Here is a 23384-nt window from a genome sequence, read left to right on the forward strand (position 1 = left end):
TGTGAAGTAGCAGAGATTTAAGAGGTACAAGAAATAATTTAATAAAACTAATTGAATTAGCATGTGGAGTACAGATTCACCAGAATGATAAGAGCTAAAAGGGTCATTATGAAGATATATCGCATGGACTAGTTTGTACTTGTCCCTCAAGCATAGAACATCAAGGTGTGATCTAATTCAGATGTTTAAGATGTGTGAAGGATTTATTAGGAAAGAAGACAGAAACTATTTCCTCTGGCAGGGGTGACCGGAATGAAAGTTAGAGCTAGGCTGATCAAGGGTGATGTCCGAAAATACTTCTTCACGTGGAGACTGAGTGCCCTTGATATCAATGCCACATTTAACTAAGTATGGCATCAAAGAACCGGAGCAAAACTGAAGTCAATGAGAATCAGGTGGGAAACTCTCCACTGGTTGAAGGAAGATGGTTGTAGGTTGGAGGTCAATCACCTCAGCTCCAGGACATCACTGCAGGAGTTCCTCAGAGTAATGTCCGAGGTCTAACTATCTTCAGCTGCTTCAAAAATGACCTGCCTTCCATCATAAGGTCAATAGTGGGGATGGTCGCTGATGATTGCATAATGTTCAGTATCATTCGCAACTCCTCAGATACTGAAGCAGTCCATGCCTAAATACGGCAAGACTTGAACAATATCCAGACTTGGGCTGACAAGTGACAAGTAACATCTTTCCCAATAGCACAAACACCTCATCCCAGGAGTCAGTTCAGTGACCCTCTGTTACACTCTACATCCACACACTCTATATCCTTCTTTGAGAGGAGACTAAAACTGTTTACAGTGCTCCAGGTATGGCTTCACCAAATCCCTGTTTAGTAAGATTTGCACTCCAATCCCTTAGTAATAAACAAAAACAGAAAATGCTGGAAAATCTCAGCAGGTTGACAGCCTCTGTGGAGAAAGAATACAGTAAGAAGTCTCACAACACCAGGTTAAAGTCCAACAGGTTTATTTGGCAGCACAAGCCACTAGCTTTCGGAGCACTGCTCCTTCGTCAGGTAAGTGGGAGTTCTGTTCACAAACAGGGCATATAAAGACACAAACTCAATTTACAAAATAATGATTGGAATGCGAGTCTTTACAGGTAATCAAGTCTTAAAAGTACAGACAATGTGAGTGGAGAGAGGGTTAAACACAGGTTAAAGAGATGTGCATTGTCTCCAGACAGGACAGTTAGTGAGATTTTGCAAGCCCAGGCAAGTCATGGGGGTTACAGATAGTGTGACATGAACCCAAGATCCCGGAATCTCCAGGTGATGGTGTTCCCAGGTATCTGCTGCCCCTGTCTTTCTAAATGGTATCAGTCATGGGTTTTGAAGGTGCTGTCTAATTAGCCTTGGTGAGTTCCTGTAGTGCATCTTATGGAAGGTACACACAGCTGCTACTGTGGATCAGTGGTGGAGGGAGTGAATGTTTGTGAATGAGGTACCAATGACAATCACCAGGCAGGAGTGTTCTCTTCCTGTTGGGGAACACTTCAGCAGTCATGAGCATTCAGCCTCTGATCTTCGGGTAAGCGTTTTCTAAGGCAGCCTTCACAACACACGACAGCGCAGAGTGGCTGAACAGAGACTGATAGCCAAGTTCCACACACGAGGATGGCCTCAACCGGGATCTTGGGTTCATGTCACACTATCTGTAACCCCCATAACGACTTGCCTGGCTTGGCTTGCAAAATCTCACTAACTGTCCTGGCTGGAGACAATACACATCTCTTTAACCTGTGCTTAACCCTCTCTCCACTCACATTGTCTGTACCTTTAAGACTTGATTACCTGTAAAGACTCGCGTTCCAACCATTATTTTGTAAATTGAGTTTGTCTTTATATGCCCTGTTTGTGAACAGAACTCCCACTCACCTGACGAAGGGGCAGCGCTCTGAAAGCTAGTGGCTTTTGCTACCAAATAAACCTGTTGGACTTTAACCTGGTGTTGACTTCTTACTGTGTTCACCCCAGTCCAACACCGGCATCTCCACATAGAGAAAGAATAGAGCCAACGTTTTGAGTCTGGATATCCCTTCGTCAGAGCTGAAGTCAAAGAAAATAGAAGGAGAAATTGATATTGTAAGGGTGGTTTGGGGGGGGGGGGGGGGGGGGGGTGTAATCATTGTCCCATGACATTCAATTCCATTACCATCACCAAATTCCCCATTATCAATATCCTGGGGTTATCATTAACCAGAAACTCAACTGGTCTAGCCACATAAATACTGTGGCTACAAGAGCAGAGCAGAGGCGAGGCACACTGCTCATGTGCCTGAATGAGTGCAGCTCCAACAACACGCAAAAATCTTGACACCATCCAGGACAAAACAACCCGCTTGATTGGTACCCCATTCACAAACATTCACTCCCTCCACCACTGATCCACAGTAGCAGCAGTGTAACTTCCATAAGATGCACTGCAGGAACTCACCAAGGCTAATTAGACAGCACCTTCAAAACCCATGACTGATACCATTTAGAAAGACAGGGGCAGCAGATACCTGGGAACACCACCACCACCTGGAGATTCCCTTCCAAGCCACTCACCATCCGGACTTGGAAATATATTGTCGTTCCTTCACTGTCGCTGGGTCAAAATCTTGAAAACTCTTTTCCTAACAGTGGTGTGGGTGTGCTAATACCACATGGACTGCAGTGGTTCAAGGACAATTAGGGATGGGCCCAGCCAGCAAAGCCCACACGTTGAATGAATAAAAAATTAATTTGCTTTCCTAATTGCTTGCTGTACTTGCATGCTGATATTGCGATGTGTGGACAAGGACAGCCAAATTCCAACATTTATTTCCCAGTTTCACCAATTTTAAAAAATCTACGTCTCTATTCTATTCATCCAAAGTGGAAAAGTGTGAAGTTATTCCATGCATGCTTGTGTCCACTCAGCTGACCTGTCTATATCTCTTTATAATCTGCTCACATCTTTCTTTGTCAACGAATTTGGTCTTATTTCATTTAGGGCCCGCACCAGAACTCCAAGGTATATTATGAAGCCAACTGGACCCCAACAATTTGTTATATTTTGGCATAAATATGAGGAAAGGATGATTGCTCCAGGAATAATTCCACTGACAAATTAGGGATCTTTTACCAAAACGAGCTTTATCCATAATTAACTACAACTCTAACAAAATGAAATAGCTTAATTCTTAACAGTTCAACAATCTTTAAACATGAAAAGAAAGAACTCTAATTACCAGCTTATCACTATTTCAGTTCCAAATAAACAACATTCTTCTTACAGGCTTAAAACCCACGTTAGTTAGCAATCACAAATCTATTTGCTATAATGTGTAGAAAGCCTTGGAGTTTTCAAAGAGATAGAACTTTCAGAAGCCTGCAAAGCTCTGCTAATTTCAACCAGAACAACCAAACTCACCTATGAGCGACACGGTGACAGTGTTTAGCACTGGCGCCTCACAGAGCGAGGCACAGAACGAGCTTCTTCCCTGCTGCCATCAGATTTTTGAATGGACCTACCTTGCATTAGGTTGATCTTTCTCCAAACCCTAGCCATAACTGCAACACTACATTCAACACTCTCTTGTTTCCTTCTCTATGAACGGTATGCTTTGTCTGTATAGCGTGCAAGAAACAATACTTTTCACTGTATACTAATACATGTGACAATAATCAAATCAAAATCTCGGGGATAGTGAACACAAAGTCCGAAAGTAAGGTCTTTAAAATCCAAACAAAGGAAATTACAGTTACGAGGGAGAGGTTGGCCAAGGTCGATTGGAAAACTAGATTTAAATATAGGATTGTAGATAACCAACCCTAAGCATTTTAAGAAATCATCCAAAACGTGTAATATACTTTGCCTTAAAGAATAAAACCCCATGGAAAAAGTCATCTTGCTGTTGATAACAGAAGTTAAAGATAATGTCAGGTTAAGGGAAGAGGTTTATAATATTGCATAAATAGTAAGCCTGAGGATTGGGAGGGTTTTAGTATTCAAAGGATGAACAAGAAATTGATACGGACAAGAGTAAATAACGAAATCTAACATTAAAACAGATTAGGAAAGCAATTATAGATATGCAAATAGGAAGAGATTCTTGAAAGCAAACGTGGTTAGGCAGAAAAGAGGATAAAATTGGGAATAAGAAAATGGCAGATATATTAAACTAACACTGTCTTCACGGTGAAAATAACACTACAGAAATGGTGATCCAGTGGTCCAGTAAAAATTAGGAACTTTGAGATATTAACAGAGAAACAGCGCTGGAGCAGCAAATGTGACATTAAATTGATAATTCCTCAGGACTTCGAAACAGAAAAATTACAGCACAGGAAGAGGCTGTTTTGTCCAATTTGTCCATGCCAGCTAAAAAATGAGTGCCTCTCTGTCTCTCTCGAGATATATATTTATTTATATATATATATATATATTAGTGTTTTAGTTCAGCCTTTTTCCACAAGTAGTCAGTATGTCTGGCAGGAATACAGCTCAGATGCTGGGGAAGCTGGATAATTATTCATTTCAACTTTGCAAGTAGTTAATGGACTTTTGTTTACTTAAATTCCCCTGGGATTTCACATGTGATTTACAAGGTCATGTGATGTTGTGGTTCATGTGCAGTCCTGGATCTATAGCAAAGAAAGAAACAGGCTTTTGTAGAAAAAGAGTTGGAATTTCAAGTTTATGTATTAGTGTCACAAGTAGGCTTACATTAACACTGCAACGGAGTTACTGTGAAAATCCCCTGGTCGGCACACTCCAGTATCTGTTCAGGTACACTGAGGGAGAATTTAGCATGGCCAATACACCTAACCAGCACCCCTTTCGGATTGTGGGAGGAAACTGGAGCACCCAGAGGAAACCCACGCAGACACAGGGAGAATGTGCAGACTCTGCACAGACAGTGACCAGGCACAGGAGGCCATTTAGTCCAAAGGGTATGTCTGCTCTCTGCGGAACCCTGCAAACTATAGCTTAGAATGATTCAGCCGCCTTTTGAAAGCTGCGGTTGAATCTGCCTCCACCACACACACAGGCAGAGCACTGCACATTCCAACCATTTTGGAAAAAGGTTTTTCCTCTCACTCTTTACTCTCTTCAAATTTTGTCCAGAGACAATACTCTCATTGAGGCCAAACCAGTGTTTTATATATAGGTTTATCATATTTCCCTTGCTTTTGTACTCCATTCTCTTATGAATATAGCTCGCCATATGCTGCTTTAACTGCTTTCTCAACTTGCCCTACTACCTTCAACTATTTGTTCACAGACTCCCAAGTTTCTCTGATCCTTATTTTATCCATTCAAGGGATGCGAACTTTGATGGCTCCTCCAGTGTTTATTGCCCATCTCTAATCGCCCTTGAGGTGGTGGTGGTGGTGAGCTGCCTTCTTGAACTATTGGAGCCTAAGTCATGTAGGTACACTCACAATGCTATTAGGGAGGAATTCCAGGATTTAAATCATGCAACAGTGCAGGAACAGCGATGCATTTCCAAGTTAGGAGGAAAATCTCCAGATGTTGGTGTTCCCAGGTCAAGGGTTTTGAAGTGCTATCAAAGGAGCCTTGGTGAATTGTTGCAATGCATCTTGTAGATGATACACGTGGCTGCTGCTGTGTGGAAGGCATTCATGTTTGTGAAGTAACTTCATTGCAGTGTTAATGTAAGCCTACTTGTGACACTAATAAATAAACTTAGCAATCAAGTGGGGCTGCTTTGTCCTGGATGGGTTTGAGCTTCCTGAGTGCTGTTGGAGCTGCACACATCCAGGTAAGTGGGGAGCATTCCATCACATTTGTGACTCGTAGATAGTGGACAGGTTTTGGGGAGTCAGGTGAGTTACTTGCCACAAGATTCCTAACCTCAGACCTGCTCTTGTAGCCATACGGATAGTCCAGTTGAGTTTCGGTTAATGGTAACCCCCAGGATATTGATAGCAAGAGATTCAGCGATGATGGTGCCATTGAATGCTATGGGGTGATGATTAGATTTTCTCTTGTTGGAGATGGTAAATTGATGGAAAAGGTCCTGAGGGATGGGATTTACGACCATTTAGAAAGATGCGGATTAATCCGAGATAGTCAGCACGGATTCGTGAAGGGCAAGTCGTGCCTCACAAATTTGATAGAATTTTTTGAGGAGGTAACTAAGTGTGTTGATGAAGGTAGGGCAGTTGATGTCATATACATGGATTTTAGTAAGGCGTTTGATAAGGTCCCCCATGATCGGCTTATGATGAAAGTGAGGAGGTGTGGGATAGAGGGAAAGTTGACCGATTGGATAGGTAACTGGCTGTCTGATCGAAGACAGAGGGTGGTGGTGGATGGAAAATTTTCGGACTGGAGGCAGGTTGCTAGCGGAGTGCCGCAGGGATCAGTGCTTGGTCTTCTGCTCTTTGTGATTTTTATTAATGACTTAGAGGAGGGGGCTGAAGGGTGGATCAGTAAATTTGCTGATGACACCAAGATTGGTGGAGTAGTGGATGAGGTGGAGAGCTGTTGTAGGCTGCAAAGAGACATAGATAGGATGCAAAGCTGGGCTGAAAAATGGCAAATGGAGTTTAACCCTGATAAATGTGAGGTGATACATTTTGGTAGGACTAATTTAAATGTGGATTACATGGTCAAAGGTAGGGTTCTGAAGACTGGAGGAACAGAGATATCTTGGGTTCCATATCCACAGATCTCTGAAGGTTGCCACTCAAATGGATAGAGCTGTGAAGAAGGCCTATAGTGTGTTAGCTTTTATTAACAGGGGGTTGGAGTTTAAGAGCCGTGGGGTTATGCTGCAACTGTACAGGACCTTGGTGAGACCACATTTGGAATATTGTGTGCAGTTCTGGTCACCTCACTATAAGAAGGATGTGGAAGCGCTGGAAAGAGTGCAAAGGAGATTTACTAGGATGCTGCCTGGTTTGGAGGGTAGATCTTATGAGGAAAGGTTGAGGGAGCTAGGGCTGTTCTCTTTGGAGTGGAGGAGGTTGAGGGGAGACTTAATAGAGGTTTATAAAATGATGAAGGGGATAGATAGAGTGGACGTTCAGAGACTATTTCCTCGGGTGGATGGAGCTATTACAAGGGGACATAACTATAGGGTTCATGGTGGGAGATATAGGAAGGATGTCCGAGGTAGGTTCTTTACGCAGAGAGTGGTTGGGGTGTGGAATGGACTGCCTGCAGTGACAGTGGAGTCAGACACTTTACAAACAAAGAACAAAGAACAATACAGCACAGGAACAGGCCCTTCGGCCCTCCAAGCCCGCGCCGCTCCCCGGTCCAGGATTGAATCCTGAATCCAGGATCCCCGCCCAATTTTCCAGCCTATCTACATACCAATATCCTATCCACCGAGCTGTCCCTCACAGCTACGATGCTTTGTTCATTACAACCTATTAACTCACCCCCACCCCCCCATTCCAGACCATGTGATCTCCAGGGAGAGGCGAAAACCCAGAGTGAAAAACCCCAGGGCCAATATGGGGAAAAAAAATCTGGGAAATTCCTCTCCGACCCCCTGAGGCGATCGAAACGAGTCCAGGAGATCACAATGGCCCTGATCGGGAAATGCTTCCCAACCCTAGTCATTTCCACTTCCACAAACACCATATGAATTCCCTGCCCCCGAGACAGGTTCCCAACTATCCGCAGTCTCGCTCTGTACTGGCACCAGCAAGATGATCATAGAATGAAGCCTTGAAACGAGAAACAAGGAACAATTAGCCTGCGCCGCTCCCTGGTCCAGACTAGACCACTCTTTTGTATCCCTCCATTCCCACTCCGTTCATATAGCTGTCTAGATAAGTCTTAAACGTTCCCAGTGTGTCCGCCTCCACCACCTTGCCCGGCAACACATTCCAGGCCCCCACGACCCTCTGTGTGAAATATGTCCTTCTGATATCTGTGTTAAACCTCCCCCCCCTTCACCTTGAACCTATGACCCCTCGTGAACGTCACCACCGACCCGGGGAAAAGCTTCCCACCGTTCACCCTATCTATGCCTTTCATAATTTTATACACCTCTATTAAGTCTCCCCTCATCCTCCGTCTTTCCAAGGAGAACAACCCCAGTTTCCCCAATCTCTCCTCATAACCAAGCCCCTCCATACCAGGCAACATCCTGGTAAACCTCCTCTGTACTCTCTCCAAAGCCTCCACGTCCTTCTGGTAGTGTGGCGACCAGAACTGGACGCAGTATTCCAAATGCGGCCGAACCAACGTTCTATACATCTGCAACATCAGACCCCAACTCTTATACTCTATGCCCCGTCCTATAAAGGCAAGCATGCCATATGCCTTCTTCACCACCTTCTCCACCTGTGACGTCACCTTCAAAGATCTGTGGACTTGCACACCCAGGTCCCTCTGCGTCTCTACACCCTTTATGGTTCTTCCATTTATCGTGTAGCTCCTCCCTACATTATTCCCACCAAAATGCATCACTTCACATTTATCAGGATTGAACTCCATCTGCCATTTCCTTGCCCAAATTTCCAGCCTATCTATATCCTTCTGTAGCCTCTGACAATGTTCCTCACTATCTGCAAGTCCTGCCAGTTTTGTGTCGTCCACAAACTTACTGATCACCCCAGTTACTCCTTCTTCCAGATCATTTATATAAATCACAAACAGCAGAGGTCCCAATACAGAGCCCTGCGGTACACCACTAGTCACAGGCCTCCAGCCGGAAAAAGACCCTTCCACTACCACCCTCTGTCTTCTATGACCAAGCCAGTTCTCCACCCATCTAGCCACCTCCCCCTTTATCCCATGGGATCCAACCCTTTTCACTTTTTTAGGAACATTTAAGCGGTTATTGGATAGGCACATGGAGCACACCAGGATGATAGGGAGTGGGATAGCTTGATCTTGGCTTCAGATAAAGCTCGGCACAACATCGTGGGCCGAAGGGCCTGTTCTGTGCTGTATTGTTCTATGTTCTATGGTCATTGCCTGGCACCTGTGTGTGTCTTACTGCAATTCTGCAGGATTTTATACTTCTTGTAAGAAGTATACTTCTTACACTTTGGAAGGATAAACCAAAGTAGAACGTACAGGGTAAATGGTAGGACTCTGAAGAGTGGAGTTGAACAGAGGGATCTGGGAATACAGGTACAGAATTCCCTAAAAGTGACGTCACGGGTGGATAGGGTCGTAAAGAGTGCCTTTGGTACATTGGCCTTTATAAATCAGAGTATCGAGTATAAAAGTTGGAGTGTTATGGTAAGGTTATATAAGGCATTGGTGAGGCCAAATTTAGAGTATTGTGTACAGTTTTGGTCACCTAGTTACAGGAAGGATGTAAATATGGTTGAAAGAGTGCAGAGAAGGTTCACAAGGATGTTGCCGGGACTTGAGAAGCTGAGTTACAGAGAGAGATTGAATAGGTTGGGACTTTATTCCCTGGAGCGTAGAAGAATGAGGGGAGATTTGATAGAGGTGTAGAAGATTTTGATGGGTATAGATAGAGTGAATGCAAGCAGGCTTTTTCCGCTGAGGCTCGGGGAGAAAAAAACCAGAGGGCATGGGTTAAGGGTGAAAGGAGAAAAGTTTAAAGCGAATATTAGGGGGGGGCTTCTTCACGCAGAGAGTGGTGGGAGCGTGGAATGAGCTGCAGGATAAAGTGGTAAATGTGGGATCACTTTTAACATTTAAGAAAAACTTGGACGGGTTCATGGATGAAAGGGGTGTGGAGGGATATGGTCCAAGTGCAGGTCAGTGGGACTAGGCATAAAATGGTTCGGCACAGACAAGAAGGGCCAGAAGACCTGTTTCTGAGCTGTAAATTTCTATGGTTCTATGGTAAGTATATAGGGAGGAGGGAGTGGAATAAGAGATTCATTAGACGCATTCGTAGGACCGGGAGATTGTCCTAGGAGGAGAGATTTCATTATCTCGGTCTGCATTCTCTTGAAAATATTTCCCTCATTGAAACATAACATTCTAAAGAGCTACAGGAGGATGATTTTCCCGGCTGTGGAATTTAGAAAGAGGGATCACAGTCTCAAAATAAAGGGTCAGCCATTTAGAATCGAGATGAGGAGACATTTCTTCACTCAAAAGGTTAGGAGTCTTTGGTATTCTATATTCGAAAAGGTTGCAGATGCTTAAACCTTGAGCATATTCAACACAGTGATTATACACTATTTAAATATGAAGGGAAGTAAGAGATATAAAGAGTGTAGGAAGGTAGAGTTGATTAACCATGATTCTACTGAAGAGCGAAGCAGGCTTGAAGGCCTAAAAGGTCTATCCTGCCCCTATTTACGTTATGTGCCTATGAATGCTGGAAAAGGCTCAAAGCTCAATGGCCTACCCCAATATGTTCAGGAGAGGCATTCAGCATGCGTGGTTTCATTGGTCAGAACATTGAATACAGGAGTTGGGACATCTTGTTTAAGTTGTACAAGACATTGGTAAGGCCACACTTACACACCCGCCCACTCACTTTTACTGTGTACATTTCTGGTCACCCTCTTTTAGAAAGGATATTATTAAAATAGAAAGAGCGCAGAAAAGATTTACTGGGATGCTACAGGTTTGAGTTATAAGGAGAGGCTCAATAGACTGGGATTTCTTTCCCCTGGAGCATAGGAGGCTCAGGGGTAATCTTATAGAGGTCTATAAAACAATGAGGGGAAAAGATGAGGTAGATAGTCAACATCTTTTCCCGAAGGTAGGGGATAAACTAGACGACATAGGTTTAAGGTGAGAGGGGAGAGATACAGAAGGGTCCAGAGGGGAACTTTTTTCACTCAGAGGGTGGTGAGTGTCTGGAACAAGCTGCCAGGGGGAGTAGTAGAGATGGGTACAAATTGTCTTTCATAAAGCAGGTAGACAGTTACACAGATAGGATGGATATAGAGGGATATGGGCCAAGTGCAGCAATTGGGACTAGCTTAGTGATAAAGACTGGGCAACATGGACAGGTTGGGCCAAATAGCCTGTTTCCATGCTGTAAACCTCCATGACTATGAGAATGGGAAGGGGGGAATTAGAAAAGAAAACAAGTCAATGGAATTCAGATTACTTTCTTGTAGACATCTTCTATTAAACTCAACCCGAGATGTCACTTACCCCAAATTGGCAAATCATCAATGTACATCTGGTACCAGTAGTGGTTCTTGATAGCATAAACAAAGGCATCCCGTTTTGGTTTATCCAGCTCAATTTCACAGTAAGTACTTTGCATGACGTCCTCTAGATAAAAGCAATGCATTGAAATATATTAATCATTGTCACAAATGGACCGGAATATAAATATCAAACTGGGTATCTTTAAATTGTACATTTCTAGCATACTATTGTGTCTTTACCTTCTGATATGCTGGGATCTCAAGTCAATAAACCTTAGACCTTACTAGGCTTCTCCATGGTTCCAAATGCAAGTTGTATAGAGCGTGAAATAAAAACAAGTGCTGGAAATAGTCAGCAGATCTGGCAGCATCAGCGGAGAGAGAAAAATGGTCAATGTTTCAGGTCCATGAACTTTCATCAGAAATGAAAAGTCAGAGCTGAAATGTTAACTGTTTTTTTTTCCTCCATTGATGCCGCCAGGCCTGCTGAGTGTTCCCAGCATTTCTGTTTTTAATTGCAGATTTCCAGCATCCGCAGTATTTTGTAATTTTGTTTTATGGATCATGAAGTAACTGCAGTTGATTAGTATGACTGCCATTTCGCTTTTGGGATCTGGATTCACATTCAGTTAGACTAAAATTTCTATCTATGTAACACGGTGCTCCAAAATAAAACTTTTACAGCAGCATAAAAGTACAAAAACATGTAGTTAAATGGAATTGTTGACAATGGAAAACATCCCCAGCTGTTTAACAAAAGCGGTTGATTAGACATGGGAATAAATAGGGATATCTAAGGAAGGTGGCCATAGGATCTGCAAAATGGTAGATTTTAATGATACTCTTCAAAGTTAAGCTAATATGGAGAGGGGCTAGAAGATTTAGAAAGACCATAAGACCATAAGACATAGGAGCGGAAGTAAGGCCATTCGGCCCATCGAGTCCACTCCACCATTCAATCATGGTTGATTTCAACTCCATTTACCCGCTCTCTCCCCATAGCCCTTAATTCCTCGAGAAATCAAGAATTTATCAATTTCTGTCTTGAAGACGCTCAACGTCTCGGCCTCCACAGCCCTCTGTGGCAATGAATTCCACAGACCCACCACTCTCTGGCTGAAGAAATTTCTCCTCATCTCTGTTCTAAAGTGACTCCCTTTTATTCTAAGGCTGTGCCCCCGCGTCCTAGTCTCCCCTGTTAATGGAAACAACTTCCCTACGTCCATCCTATCTAAGCCGTTCATTATCTTGTAAGTTTCTATCAGATCTCCCCTCAACCTCCTAAACTCCAATGAATATAATCCCACGATCCTCAGACGTTCATCGTATGTCAGGCCTACCATTCCTGGGATCATCCGTGTGAATCTCCGCTGGACCCGCTCCAGTGCCAGTATGTCCTTCCTGAGGTGTGGGGCCCAAAATTGCTCACAGTACTCCAAATGGGGCCTAACCAGTGCTTTATAAAGCCTCAGAAGTACATCCCTGCTTTTGTATTCCAAGCCTCTTGAGATAAATGACAACTGCAAAGTACAACGGTCACAGGGTTGAAGCACCTGCCACTCATTCTGAGGTGCACAGATTCACAGCAGCCATAAAGAGTTTTTGCATGGCGTAGTAAATTGCTCAAGAGGTCACTTTGGTGATTGCCTGGACACGGAGTGATTAAGCTCTGATCAGCAAAGAGCAGAAAAATTGTGGCTATATATTGCTGGATTCAGTCTCAGCAACCAGCATCTGAGGGGAATGGAGTAGAATTTTTGACAACTAAACATGACAGCTTTGGTATTCCCAACTGAACTGACACTGTTCTGGCTCATCCATGATTCTATGCAGTCAGATGACAAGAGCCTTCAGGTGGCATGTTACTCAGACAAGGGTTAGTGACCGAGAGGTCACAATGAATGTTATCAACATGCATCAAGGCTCCTGAAGAATAGGAGGTGCTTAAGGGTAGAGTCTTGGTTACACTGGAGTCACTGTTCATGGTGTAGAAGGCACTACTAGAGATTTTCTGGTTACCTAGGGATAGGGAGGAATTGGAACAGGAAAGGCCAGGCCCCAGCGATGAATGACAGAGGAAATGTCATGGAGGAGGATGCAATCTGAGAAGGGATAACAATGCTATCGCAACCATGCAATGTGAACAACTTGCATTGACATGGATTAATTTCCAAAGAACCCCCATGCTACTTTCAAATAGATGCAGCTATTGTAAGCTCGAGATGATTTTATCCAAGTTCAAAGTGATACAAGAATACATTACACAAAAATGGTCCTTTTGGTTTCATTCACCATCCTTGCATTTTTTGGCTGCTGTGCTAAGAGTTGGATCCAGGTTGAAGTTAACATCAAACTATGTAAAATTTCATGAAGTATTGATCAAAAATCTTCAAATGTTTCGAATCGAAGGTGTGCTTGGAGGAAGGAGTTGATGAAGGTCAGTGGCTGAGCAAAGACAGTCACTGAATATGAAAGAAATGCAAAATACTCTGGATGCTGGAATCAAACAAAAACAGAAAAATGCTGGAAAATCTCAGCAGGTCTGACAGCATCTGTGGAGAGTAGAGCCAACATTTCGAGTCTAGATGACCCTTCGTCAGAGCTCTGATGAAGAAGGGTCATCTAGACTTGAAGCATTGGCTCTACTCTTTCGCCACAGATGCTGTCAGACCTCCTGAGATTTTCCAGCATTTCTCTGCACTGAAAGGGCTGTGGAAGCTCAGTCATTGAGCAAGCTCAAAACAGAAATCAATAGATTTCTGATGACTAATGAGATCAAGGGTGGGTCCTGAGATAGCACAGGAAAGTGGTGTTGAGTGGATGATCAGCCGTGATCTAATCGAATGGTGGAGCAGCCTAGGCGGGCTGAATGATCTAGTCCTATTTCTGTGCTTCTGTTGTGATTTGCCGTCAAAGGCTTCCTATAACTTTACCACATATCTCTAGTCTCCAGAGAACAACCTGAGCTCATTCCAGGTTAGTATCCAATTAACACCTCTTAAGAGAGTTTTTACATCTCACTACATTAAATACACTACACAAATGTAAGCTATTATACTTGGTATAAAACAGTCCCTCATCACATCAAAACATCTCAAAACACCTTCACACGATGCTTTCTTTGATCAGAAGGAATTAGAATGTGACCATTTTGAACACTCCACACGATAATAACCTACAAGATAAATGACAAGGCAACCTGTTGCCAGCGGTATTTGTGAAAGGAGGAATGCTGACCAGTCACCAGGAGAACTCCTTGCCTGTTGTTCAACAAAAAATGCCAAAGGCTATCGATTTAACAAGGTCATCTAAAACACTGCACCAATGGGCTCAAACAAAACTTGACACCTACCAGGACAGTGGCACTCAAGGGTCACAGATCGCTGTAACATGAAAACCCACATAACACTACCTTCAATGTAGCTGATTTTAATGGCTCTGCTACTGGTGACCTTGCCTTCAGTGGCTAAGGCCCTAAATCTCTTCACTTCACCTTCGAACCTACCATTTTGACCAAATTCTTGGCAATATGCCCTAAATTTTCATGTGGCCTGGTGTCAAATGAGGTGTCACGATGTTAAAAGCAGTATATAAATGAATGTTCTCATTGCTGCTGTTATTGCAGTTAATCTCCAACATAAACTCTCACAAATTGCCCATGTAAGATTTTCCACCTGTTGTGGTCAATTTCGTTATATGGTATTCCATTTTAAAAACATACTTCAGTTCTTAATCAAGCAAGGCAACAGAATTTCCAACTTGAAGAGCACTTAGCCACACAGACATCCCCAACAAACTCCAAGATAGTCAGAAACAGAAGGCAGGGCAAATAGTAAGAACTATATTGAAGGAATCAGCAAATATTGTCCTTTGAACATTACAGCGCCATACAGGCCCTTCAGCCCTCGATGTTGCGCCGACCAGTGAAACCAATCTAAAGCCCATCTAACCTACACTATTCCAATATCATCCATATGTTTATCCAATGACCATTTAAATGCCCTTAATGTTGGCAGGGCATTCCTCGCCCTTACTACTCTCTGAGTAAAGAACCTACCTCTGACATCTGTCCAATATCTATCACCCCTCAATTTAAAGCTATGTCCCCTCGTGCTAGCTATCACCATCTGAGGAAAAAGGTTCTCACTATCCACCCCATCTAATCCTCGGATTATCTTGTATGCCTCTATTAAGTCACCTCTTAACCTTCTTCTCTCTAACGAAAACAACTCAAGTCCCTCAGCCTTTCCTCATAAGACCTTCCCACTGTACCAGGCAACATCCGAGTAAATCTCCTCTGCACCCTTTCCAATGCATCCACATCTTTCCTATAATGCAGTGACCAGAACTGTACGCAATACTCCAAGTGCAGCCGCACCAGAGTTTTGTACAGCTGCAACATGACCCCCTGGCTCTGAAACGCAATCCCCCAATAAAAGCTAACACTGCGTACGCCTTCTTAACAACCCTATCAACTTGGGTGCCAACTTTCAGGGATCTATGCACATGGACACCGAGATCTCTCTGTTCATCAACACTACCAAGTATCTTACCATTAGCCCAGTACTCTGTAATCCTGTTACTCCTTCCAAAGTGAATCACCTCACACTTTTCCGCATTGAACTCCATTTGCCACCTCTCAGCCCAGCACTGCAGCTTATCTATGTCCCTCTGTAACCTGCAACAACCTTCCACACTGTCCACAACTCCACCGACTTTAGTGTCATCTGCAAATTTACTAACCCAGCCTTCTACGCCCTCACCCAGGTCATTTATAAAAATGACAAACAGCAGTGGCCCCAAAACAGATCCTTGCGGTACACCACTAGTAACTGAACTCCAGGATGAACATTTCCCATCAACCACCACCCTCTGTCTTCTTACAGCTAGCCAATTCCTGATCCAAACCGCTAAATCACCCTCAATCCCATGCCTCCATATCTTCCGCAATAGCTTACCGTGAGGAACCTTATCAAACGCTTCACTGAAATCCATATACACCACATCAACTGCTTTACCCTCATCTATCTCTTTGGTCACCTTCTCAAAGAACTCAATAAGGTTTGTGAGGCACGACCTACCCTTCACAAAACCATGCTGACTATCACTAATCAAATTATTCCTTTCTAGATGATTACAAATCCTCTCTCTTATAATCCTTTCCAAAACTTTGCCCACAACAGAAGTAAGGCTCACTGGTCTATAATTACCAGGGTTGTCCCTACTCCCCTTCTTGAACAATGGGACAACATTTGCTATCCTCCAGTCTTCTGGCACTATTCCTGTAGACAATGACGACGTAAAGATCAAAGCCAAAGGCTCTGCAATCTCCTCCCTAGCTTCCCAGAGAATCCTGGGATAAATCCCATCCGGCCCAGAGGACTTATCTATTTCCACACTTTCCAGAATTGCTAACACCTCCTCCTTATTAACCTCAATCCCGTCTAGTCTAATAGGCTGTATCTCAGTATTCTCCTCGACAACATTGTCTTTTTCCTGCATGAATATTGATGAAAAATATTCATTTAGCGCCTCTCCTAAAGATTCAACTTCTTTAGTAAACCACGGTTCCCTCACTCGACCACTTCCTCCCTGCCTGACAGGTACATACTTATCAAGGACACCCAGTAGCTGTTCCTTGAACAAGCTCCACATTTCAATTGTGCCCATCCCCTGCAGTTTCCTTCCACATCCTATGCATCCTAAATCTCGCCTAATCGCATCATAATTTCCTTTCCTCCAGCTATAACTCTTGCCCTTCGGTATATACCTATTCCTTTCCATCGCTAAAGTAAACGTAACCGAATTGTGGTCACTATCACCAAAGTGCTCCCCTACCTCCAAATCTAACACCTGATCTGGTTCATTACCCAGTACCACATCCAATGTGGCCTCGCTCTTGTTGGCCTATCTACATACTGTGTCAGGAAATCCTCCTGCACACATTGGACAAAAGCTGACCCATCTAAAGTACTCGAACTATAGCTTTTCCAGTTAATATTTGCAAAGTTAAAGTCCCCCATAACAACTACCCTGTTACTTTTGCTCCTATCCAGAATCATCTTTGCAATACTTTTCTCTACATCTCTGGAACTTTTTGGAGACCTATAGAAAACTCCCAACAGGATGACCTCTCCTTTCCTGTTTCTAACCTCAGCCGACGAGTCCTCATCAAACGTCCTTTCTGCCACCGTAATACTGTCCTTGACTAACAATGCCACACCTCCCCCTCTTTTACCACCTGCCCTGTTCTTACTGAAACATCTAAACCCCGGAACCTGCAACAACCATTCCTGTCCCTGCTCTATCCATGTCTCCGAGATGGCCACAACATCGAAGTCCCAGGTACCAACCCATGCTGCAAGTTCATTATTCCGGATGCTCCTGGCATTGAAGTATACACACTTCAAACCACCTTCCTGCCTGCCAGTGCACTCCTGCGACGCTGAAACCTTATCCATGACCTCACTACTTTCAACCTCCTGTACACTGGATCTACAATTCAGGTTCCCATCCCCCTGCTGAATTAGTTGAAACCCTCCCGAAGAGCATTAGCAAATTTCCCCCCCAGGATATTGGTACCCCTCTGGTTCAGGTGTAGACCATCCCGTTTGTAGAGGTCCCACCTCCCCCAGAATGAGCCCCAATTGTCCAGGTATCTGAATCCCTCCCTCCTGCACCATCCCTGTAGCCACGTGTTCAATTGCTCTCTCTCCCTATTCCTCTCCTCACTATCACGTGGCACGGATAACAAATCAGAGATAACAACTCTGTATGTTCTAGCCCTAAGCTTCCACCCCAACTCCCTGAATTTCTGCCTTACATCCCCATCCCTTTTCCTACCTATGTCTTGGGTGCCGATGTGAACCACGACTCGGGGCTGGTCCCCCTCCCCCTTAAGGATCCCGGAAACACGATCCGAGACATCACAGACCCCGGCACCTGGGAGGCAACACACCAGCCGCGAGTCCCTCTCGTTCCCACAGAATCTCCTATCTATCCCCCTAACTATGGAGTCCCCAATAACTAATGCTCTACATGTCAAGGCAAAAGAAGCTCTGCATTGAAAAATAGCAGCAATTTATATTTACACAGCCTCTTTAACATCATGAAACACCTCATGGTGCTTCACGGAGGCACTATAAAACAAAATTTAACAGCGAGCCTTACAAGGCGATATTTAGACAGTCAGGGATTAGTTTAAAGGAAGGATTTTAAAGCAGGAAAAGGAAGTAGAGGCAGAGAGGTTTAGTGAGGGAATTCCCACAGCTGAGGGAATAGATAACTGAAGGCACAGCCATCAATGGTCATCAGATGATAAGAAATAAGAGCCTTTCAGCCCATTTGCCTGCTTTGCAAGTCAACAAGACCATGGTTGATCAATTCTGGTCCAGCCTTCACTTTCCTGTCCCCAGTAACCTGTCTCCCTTGTAGATCAAATTCCATCTCACTTAGCCTTGAATATATTCAATGACACAGCCTCCTTAGGCAGAGAATTCCAAAGACCAATGACCCTCAGAAATTCCTTCTCTTCTGTCTTAAACAGGAGACCTCTTTGCTTTGAAACTGAGATGCCTAGTTACAGATTCCACCCACATCCCCATCAAGATGAAACATCCTTTCAGCATCTACCCTGTCACGCCCCTTTAGAATCATATACGTTTTAAAAGGTTCACCTTTTAATTTTCTAAACTCCAATGAATATAGGCCCAACCTTTTCTCATACAACAATCCCATCATCCCAAGAACCAGCCAAGTCTGTCTTCTCTGATCAGCTTCCAATGCAAGTATATCCCTCCTTAAGCAAGGAGACCAAAATTTTACACTGCACTCTAACTGCAATCTCACCAATGCCTGTACAGTTATAGCAAGACGACTCTACTACTATACTCCAGCCCCTTTGCAGTGAAGGCCAATATTCAATTTGCCTTAAATAAAAGATGCTGGAAATCTAAAATCAAAACACAAAATGCTGGATAAACTCAGCAGGTCTGGCAGCATCTGTGGAGAGAAAAACAGAACAAGTCCATGTGACTTTTCTACAGAACTGAAGAATAGAAAAGTAATGAATTATATAGTTTGGGGGTGGGGCAGAATAATGATTAAGGATAGGCTGGAGTGACAGTCCTGCTGGGGAGGGGAGTAAAGGCAACAAACCAAAGAAATAAAAAAACAAGGGGGTCAAGATGGAGGGGAAAGTTCATAATCTAAAGTTGTTGAACCCAATGTTGAGTCCAGAAGGTTGTTAACATGCTTAATCGGAAAATGACGTGCTGCCTCTCCAGTGTGTGCTGGGCTTCACTGGAGCGTTGCAGCAGGCCAAGGACGGACATGTGGGCATGACAGCAAGATGCGGAGGTAAAATGGCAAGCAGCAGGAAGGTTGGAGTCATGGTTGCGGATGGAGTGAAGGTGTTCCGCAAAGTGGTCACCCAGTCTGTGCTTAGTCTCTTAATGTAGAGGAGAGCACATTAGGAGCAGTGATCAAATTGAAGGAGGTGCAAGTGAAACACTGCTCCCCCACCTATTTGAGCCTGACTATGAGGGGAGAGGGGGCAGGGTAAAGGGACACGTGTTACACTTTCTGCAACTGCATGGGAAGGTGCCATAGGAAGAGGATGAAGGGCTGGGGGCAATGGAGTAGACCAGGGTGCCATGTAGGGAGTGATTCCTGCAGAATGCTAATGGGGGTGGGGGAGGAGAAGATTTGTTTAATGGTGGCATCATGCTGGAGTTGGCACAACTGGTGAAGGATAAGGTTGTCCCTCCAGTTTGTGTTGGGCATACAATTTGCCTTCCCGATTACCTGATGAAGCTGTACTAACTCCGCGAACAACGAACAAGGACAGCATTCTGCAGTCTCTCACCATTTACAATGTTCAGCTTTTCTATTCTTCCTGTCAAAGTAGAGAACCTCACATTTTCCCACGTGATACACCTACTGCCAAATTTTTGCCCACTCATTTAACTTATTCTTTGTATTCTCCTCACAACTTCCTCGACTACCTACCTTCAGAGTATATCTTCATCACAACCTCCTCTACTACCTATCTTTGTATCATCTGCAAATTTGGCTACATTGGTGCTTTCACCCAAGTCATTAATATCATAAATAGTTGAGCCCCAGCACAGACAGTAACCAGAGTCGGGAATCGAATTTGGGCCTCTGGCACTGTGAGGCAGCAATGCTAACCACTGGGCCACCCTAACCAGTAATCCAGATTATAAGCTTGACAAAATGAATACTGGAGCCATTAAAATTGGGGATACTCAAGGAGGCCAGAATTAGATGAGCATAGATATCTCAAAGACGACTGTGGGACCAGAGGAGATCACAGAGATAGGGAAGCAAGGCCATGGAGGGATTTGAAAACAAAGATGTGAACTTCAAAATCAGGATGTTGCTAGAACAGGAGGTCAACAGCATGGGAGCGATAATTGAAAAGGGTTTGATGCAGGTTAAGACACAGCAGGATTTGGGATGACCTCAAGTTGTGCACAAACCAATGGCCATTCCATGCTACCAAGGACTGTGTAAATAGAGACTTCTTCAGTACCTGAAGGACAGTTTCTACAGTACCAGAATGCAAATTCTTCTGCAAATTCAACCTGGATTTAGGGATATTGTCAGTAAATGCTGCATGAAAACAATATTAAACTGACAGAAAATATTAACTATATGTATTCAATTTAATGAAGTAAGATAAAGTTCCTGACATCTATACCCTAGATTTGCCATCTTCTCGCTTCAATCTGGGATTCTTGTCCTCTCTTACAGTTTTATAAATTAGTTTTCCAGATGTACCTTTGCCATAATTGTTTGTTTGATACCTTCTTTCACACTGAATGTTTCTTCAGGCTTTCCTCATAAATCAGACCTCTAAGGTGAGATCCATACACCATCCCGGCTTAACACTCATATCCCAAGAATGAACTTTGTCTTCCACTTTATACTGATTAGCAGCTTATTTGCCCGATACATTTCACAGCTTTGCACACTTGCTTCTTAAAATAGTCTGTTTCTGATTAATCTGAAGGTTTTTGCATTCAGGTCCCACAACAGAGAGTTAACCACACAGGTTTAGGCTTACACCCAGAGGAAGCACTGCACTACTTTGGGTGAATGTTAAACTGAAATCTCACCTGCTCGCTCAGCTGCATGCAGATGATCTCAGGACACTATTTTGAGTCTGAGCAGGGGAATTATCTCCAATGTCCTGCCAAGTATTTATTCCACAATCAACATGATTAAAAACACGTGATTTGGTCATTATCACACTGCTGTTCAGTTATCATGTTTCCTACGTTACCATCATGAATACATTTCAGAACAATTTCATCAGCCTAAAAGCATCTTGCATCAGGCAGCTTTACTCTGTCTCTAACCCAGTGTTGTCCATACCAAATGCTCTTTCTCCAGGGCACACATGCAGGAGGTTATTCTGAATTGATAAGGAATCAACAAATATATGGTGGGAAAACTGTAACCAAGTAAATTCACAGGCCAACAGTGGACTCTAACAACAAATCAAGCACATAGTCCTGAAAGTGAGGGAGGTAATTCTGTGGTGATGTAACGATGGTGCTAAAGAATGGTTTGAACCAGTATTAAACACAAAAGCAACAACAGATACAAGGTCAAAGAACACGAACAAGAATGACAGCTGCAACAAAAAGATACAAAAAAGGCCGAGTGTATGAAAACATATTTATAATTCGTGGGTTATGGAGAAGGGAATACGAAATTTAAATTAAGACAATGAGAAGGTAGCTCAGGCAACTTTTTTTTTGTTCGTGGGACATGGGCGCCGTTGGCTGGCCGGCATTTATTGCCCATCCCTAGCTGCCCTTGTTCAGAGGGCAGTTGAGAATCAACCACATTGTCGTGGCTCTGGAGACGCATGTAGGCCAGCCCGGGTAAGGACAGCAGATTTCCTCCCCTAAAGGACATTAGCGAACCAGATGGGTTTTCCTGACAATCAACAGAGGTTTCATGGTCATCAGTAGATGCTTAATTCCAGGTTTGTTTTATTGAATTCAAATTCCACCATCTGCCGTGGCGGGATCTGAACCCCAGAACGTTAGTTGATTTTTCTGGATTAACAGTCTAGCGGCAATATCACTAGGCCATCGCCTCCCTTAACTCTTTACACATGTTTAAGAGAATGCTCAAATCTCCACTCTCGAAACACTACAGATGCTGAGCAAGGTTAAGGGATATGGAAAAAGTAGGAATAAATAATACAAAGACTTAGCTAACATGGACATCCTACAACTAAAACTGTCACATGTCCAGATGGGTTGGTGGAGTGGGCGGTAAAGTGGCAGATGAATTTTAACACAAGTGCGAGATAATGCATTTAGCGAGGTCAAACAGTTATAGGGAGTGCACAATAAATGGGAACATACTAAGAGGGGTAGATTAAGTGAGAGATCTTGGTGTACAAGTACACAGGCCCCTAAAGGCAGCAGTTCAAGTAGACCTGGTTGTAAGGAAGGCATATGGATCGCTCTCCTTCATTGGCAGAGGTATAGAATACAAAAGGAAGGATATAATGTTGGAATTGTATAAAACATTGGTGAGACCACAATCGCAGTATTGTGTGTAGCTCTGGTCACCATGTTACAGGAAGGACGTAATTGCTCTCTCTCTCTCTCTCTCGCTCTTGAGAGAGAGAGAGAGCAAGAATGTTGCCAGGGCAAGAAAAGTGTAGCTATGAGAGATTGGATAGGTTGGGGTCATTTTCCTTGGGACAAAGACTGAGGGGTGACTTGATAGAGGTGTACAAAATTATGAGGCCAAGAAATAGAGTGGGCAGAATAAAACTGTGTCCCTTGGTGGAGAATTCTAGAACCTGGGCTCCCAGATTCAAGTGACAGAAGGTGTAGAGGGGACATGGGGAAGAGCTTTGTTACGCAGAGAGTAGTGGGTGTCTGGAATTTGCTGCCTGAGTTGGGATGGAGACAGAGACCCTAAACTCTTTAAAGTAGTACTTGGATCTGCACCTTAAGTGCTGTAAGCTACAGGGCTGTGGGCTGCGTGCAGGAAGGTGGAATTAGAAAGGGCACTGGGGTGTACTCAGGCTGGCATGGGCAAGATGGGCAAAATGGGCTCCTTCTGTGCTGTAACCTTTCTATGGTTTTAAAGACTCACTTTAGCACTGCATGTTTGCATAGCACATTTGTAAAACGAAGGTTCCAATGTCCCCATAAATATGGCTCCCAGTATTGCGCACCGGCCGGGAAAGTTAATTTAAAAATATCCCAGTGGTCCAACTAATCTCCAAAGTTGATGGAGATTCAAACCCACCATTCTATGTTAATTT

The 23384-nt window shown here is 43.7% G+C and overlaps 1 protein-coding gene across 1 annotated transcript in view; it reads right to left on the reverse strand.

The window, feature by feature from the left end:
• The window catches only part of tm9sf3 (transmembrane 9 superfamily member 3), a 144161-nt gene that overhangs the window by 87589 nt on the left and 33188 nt on the right, over positions 1–23384 (reverse strand). Inside the window, exon 3 of the mRNA XM_078199779.1 lies at positions 11061–11183. Within this exon, the coding sequence (XP_078055905.1) occupies positions 11061–11183 (123 nt within the window). The remainder of the gene's footprint in view (positions 1–11060; positions 11184–23384) is intronic.

Source organism: Mustelus asterias, chromosome 28 (assembly GCF_964213995.1).
Source record: "Mustelus asterias chromosome 28, sMusAst1.hap1.1, whole genome shotgun sequence".
Lineage (NCBI taxonomy): Eukaryota > Metazoa > Chordata > Chondrichthyes > Carcharhiniformes > Triakidae > Mustelus > Mustelus asterias.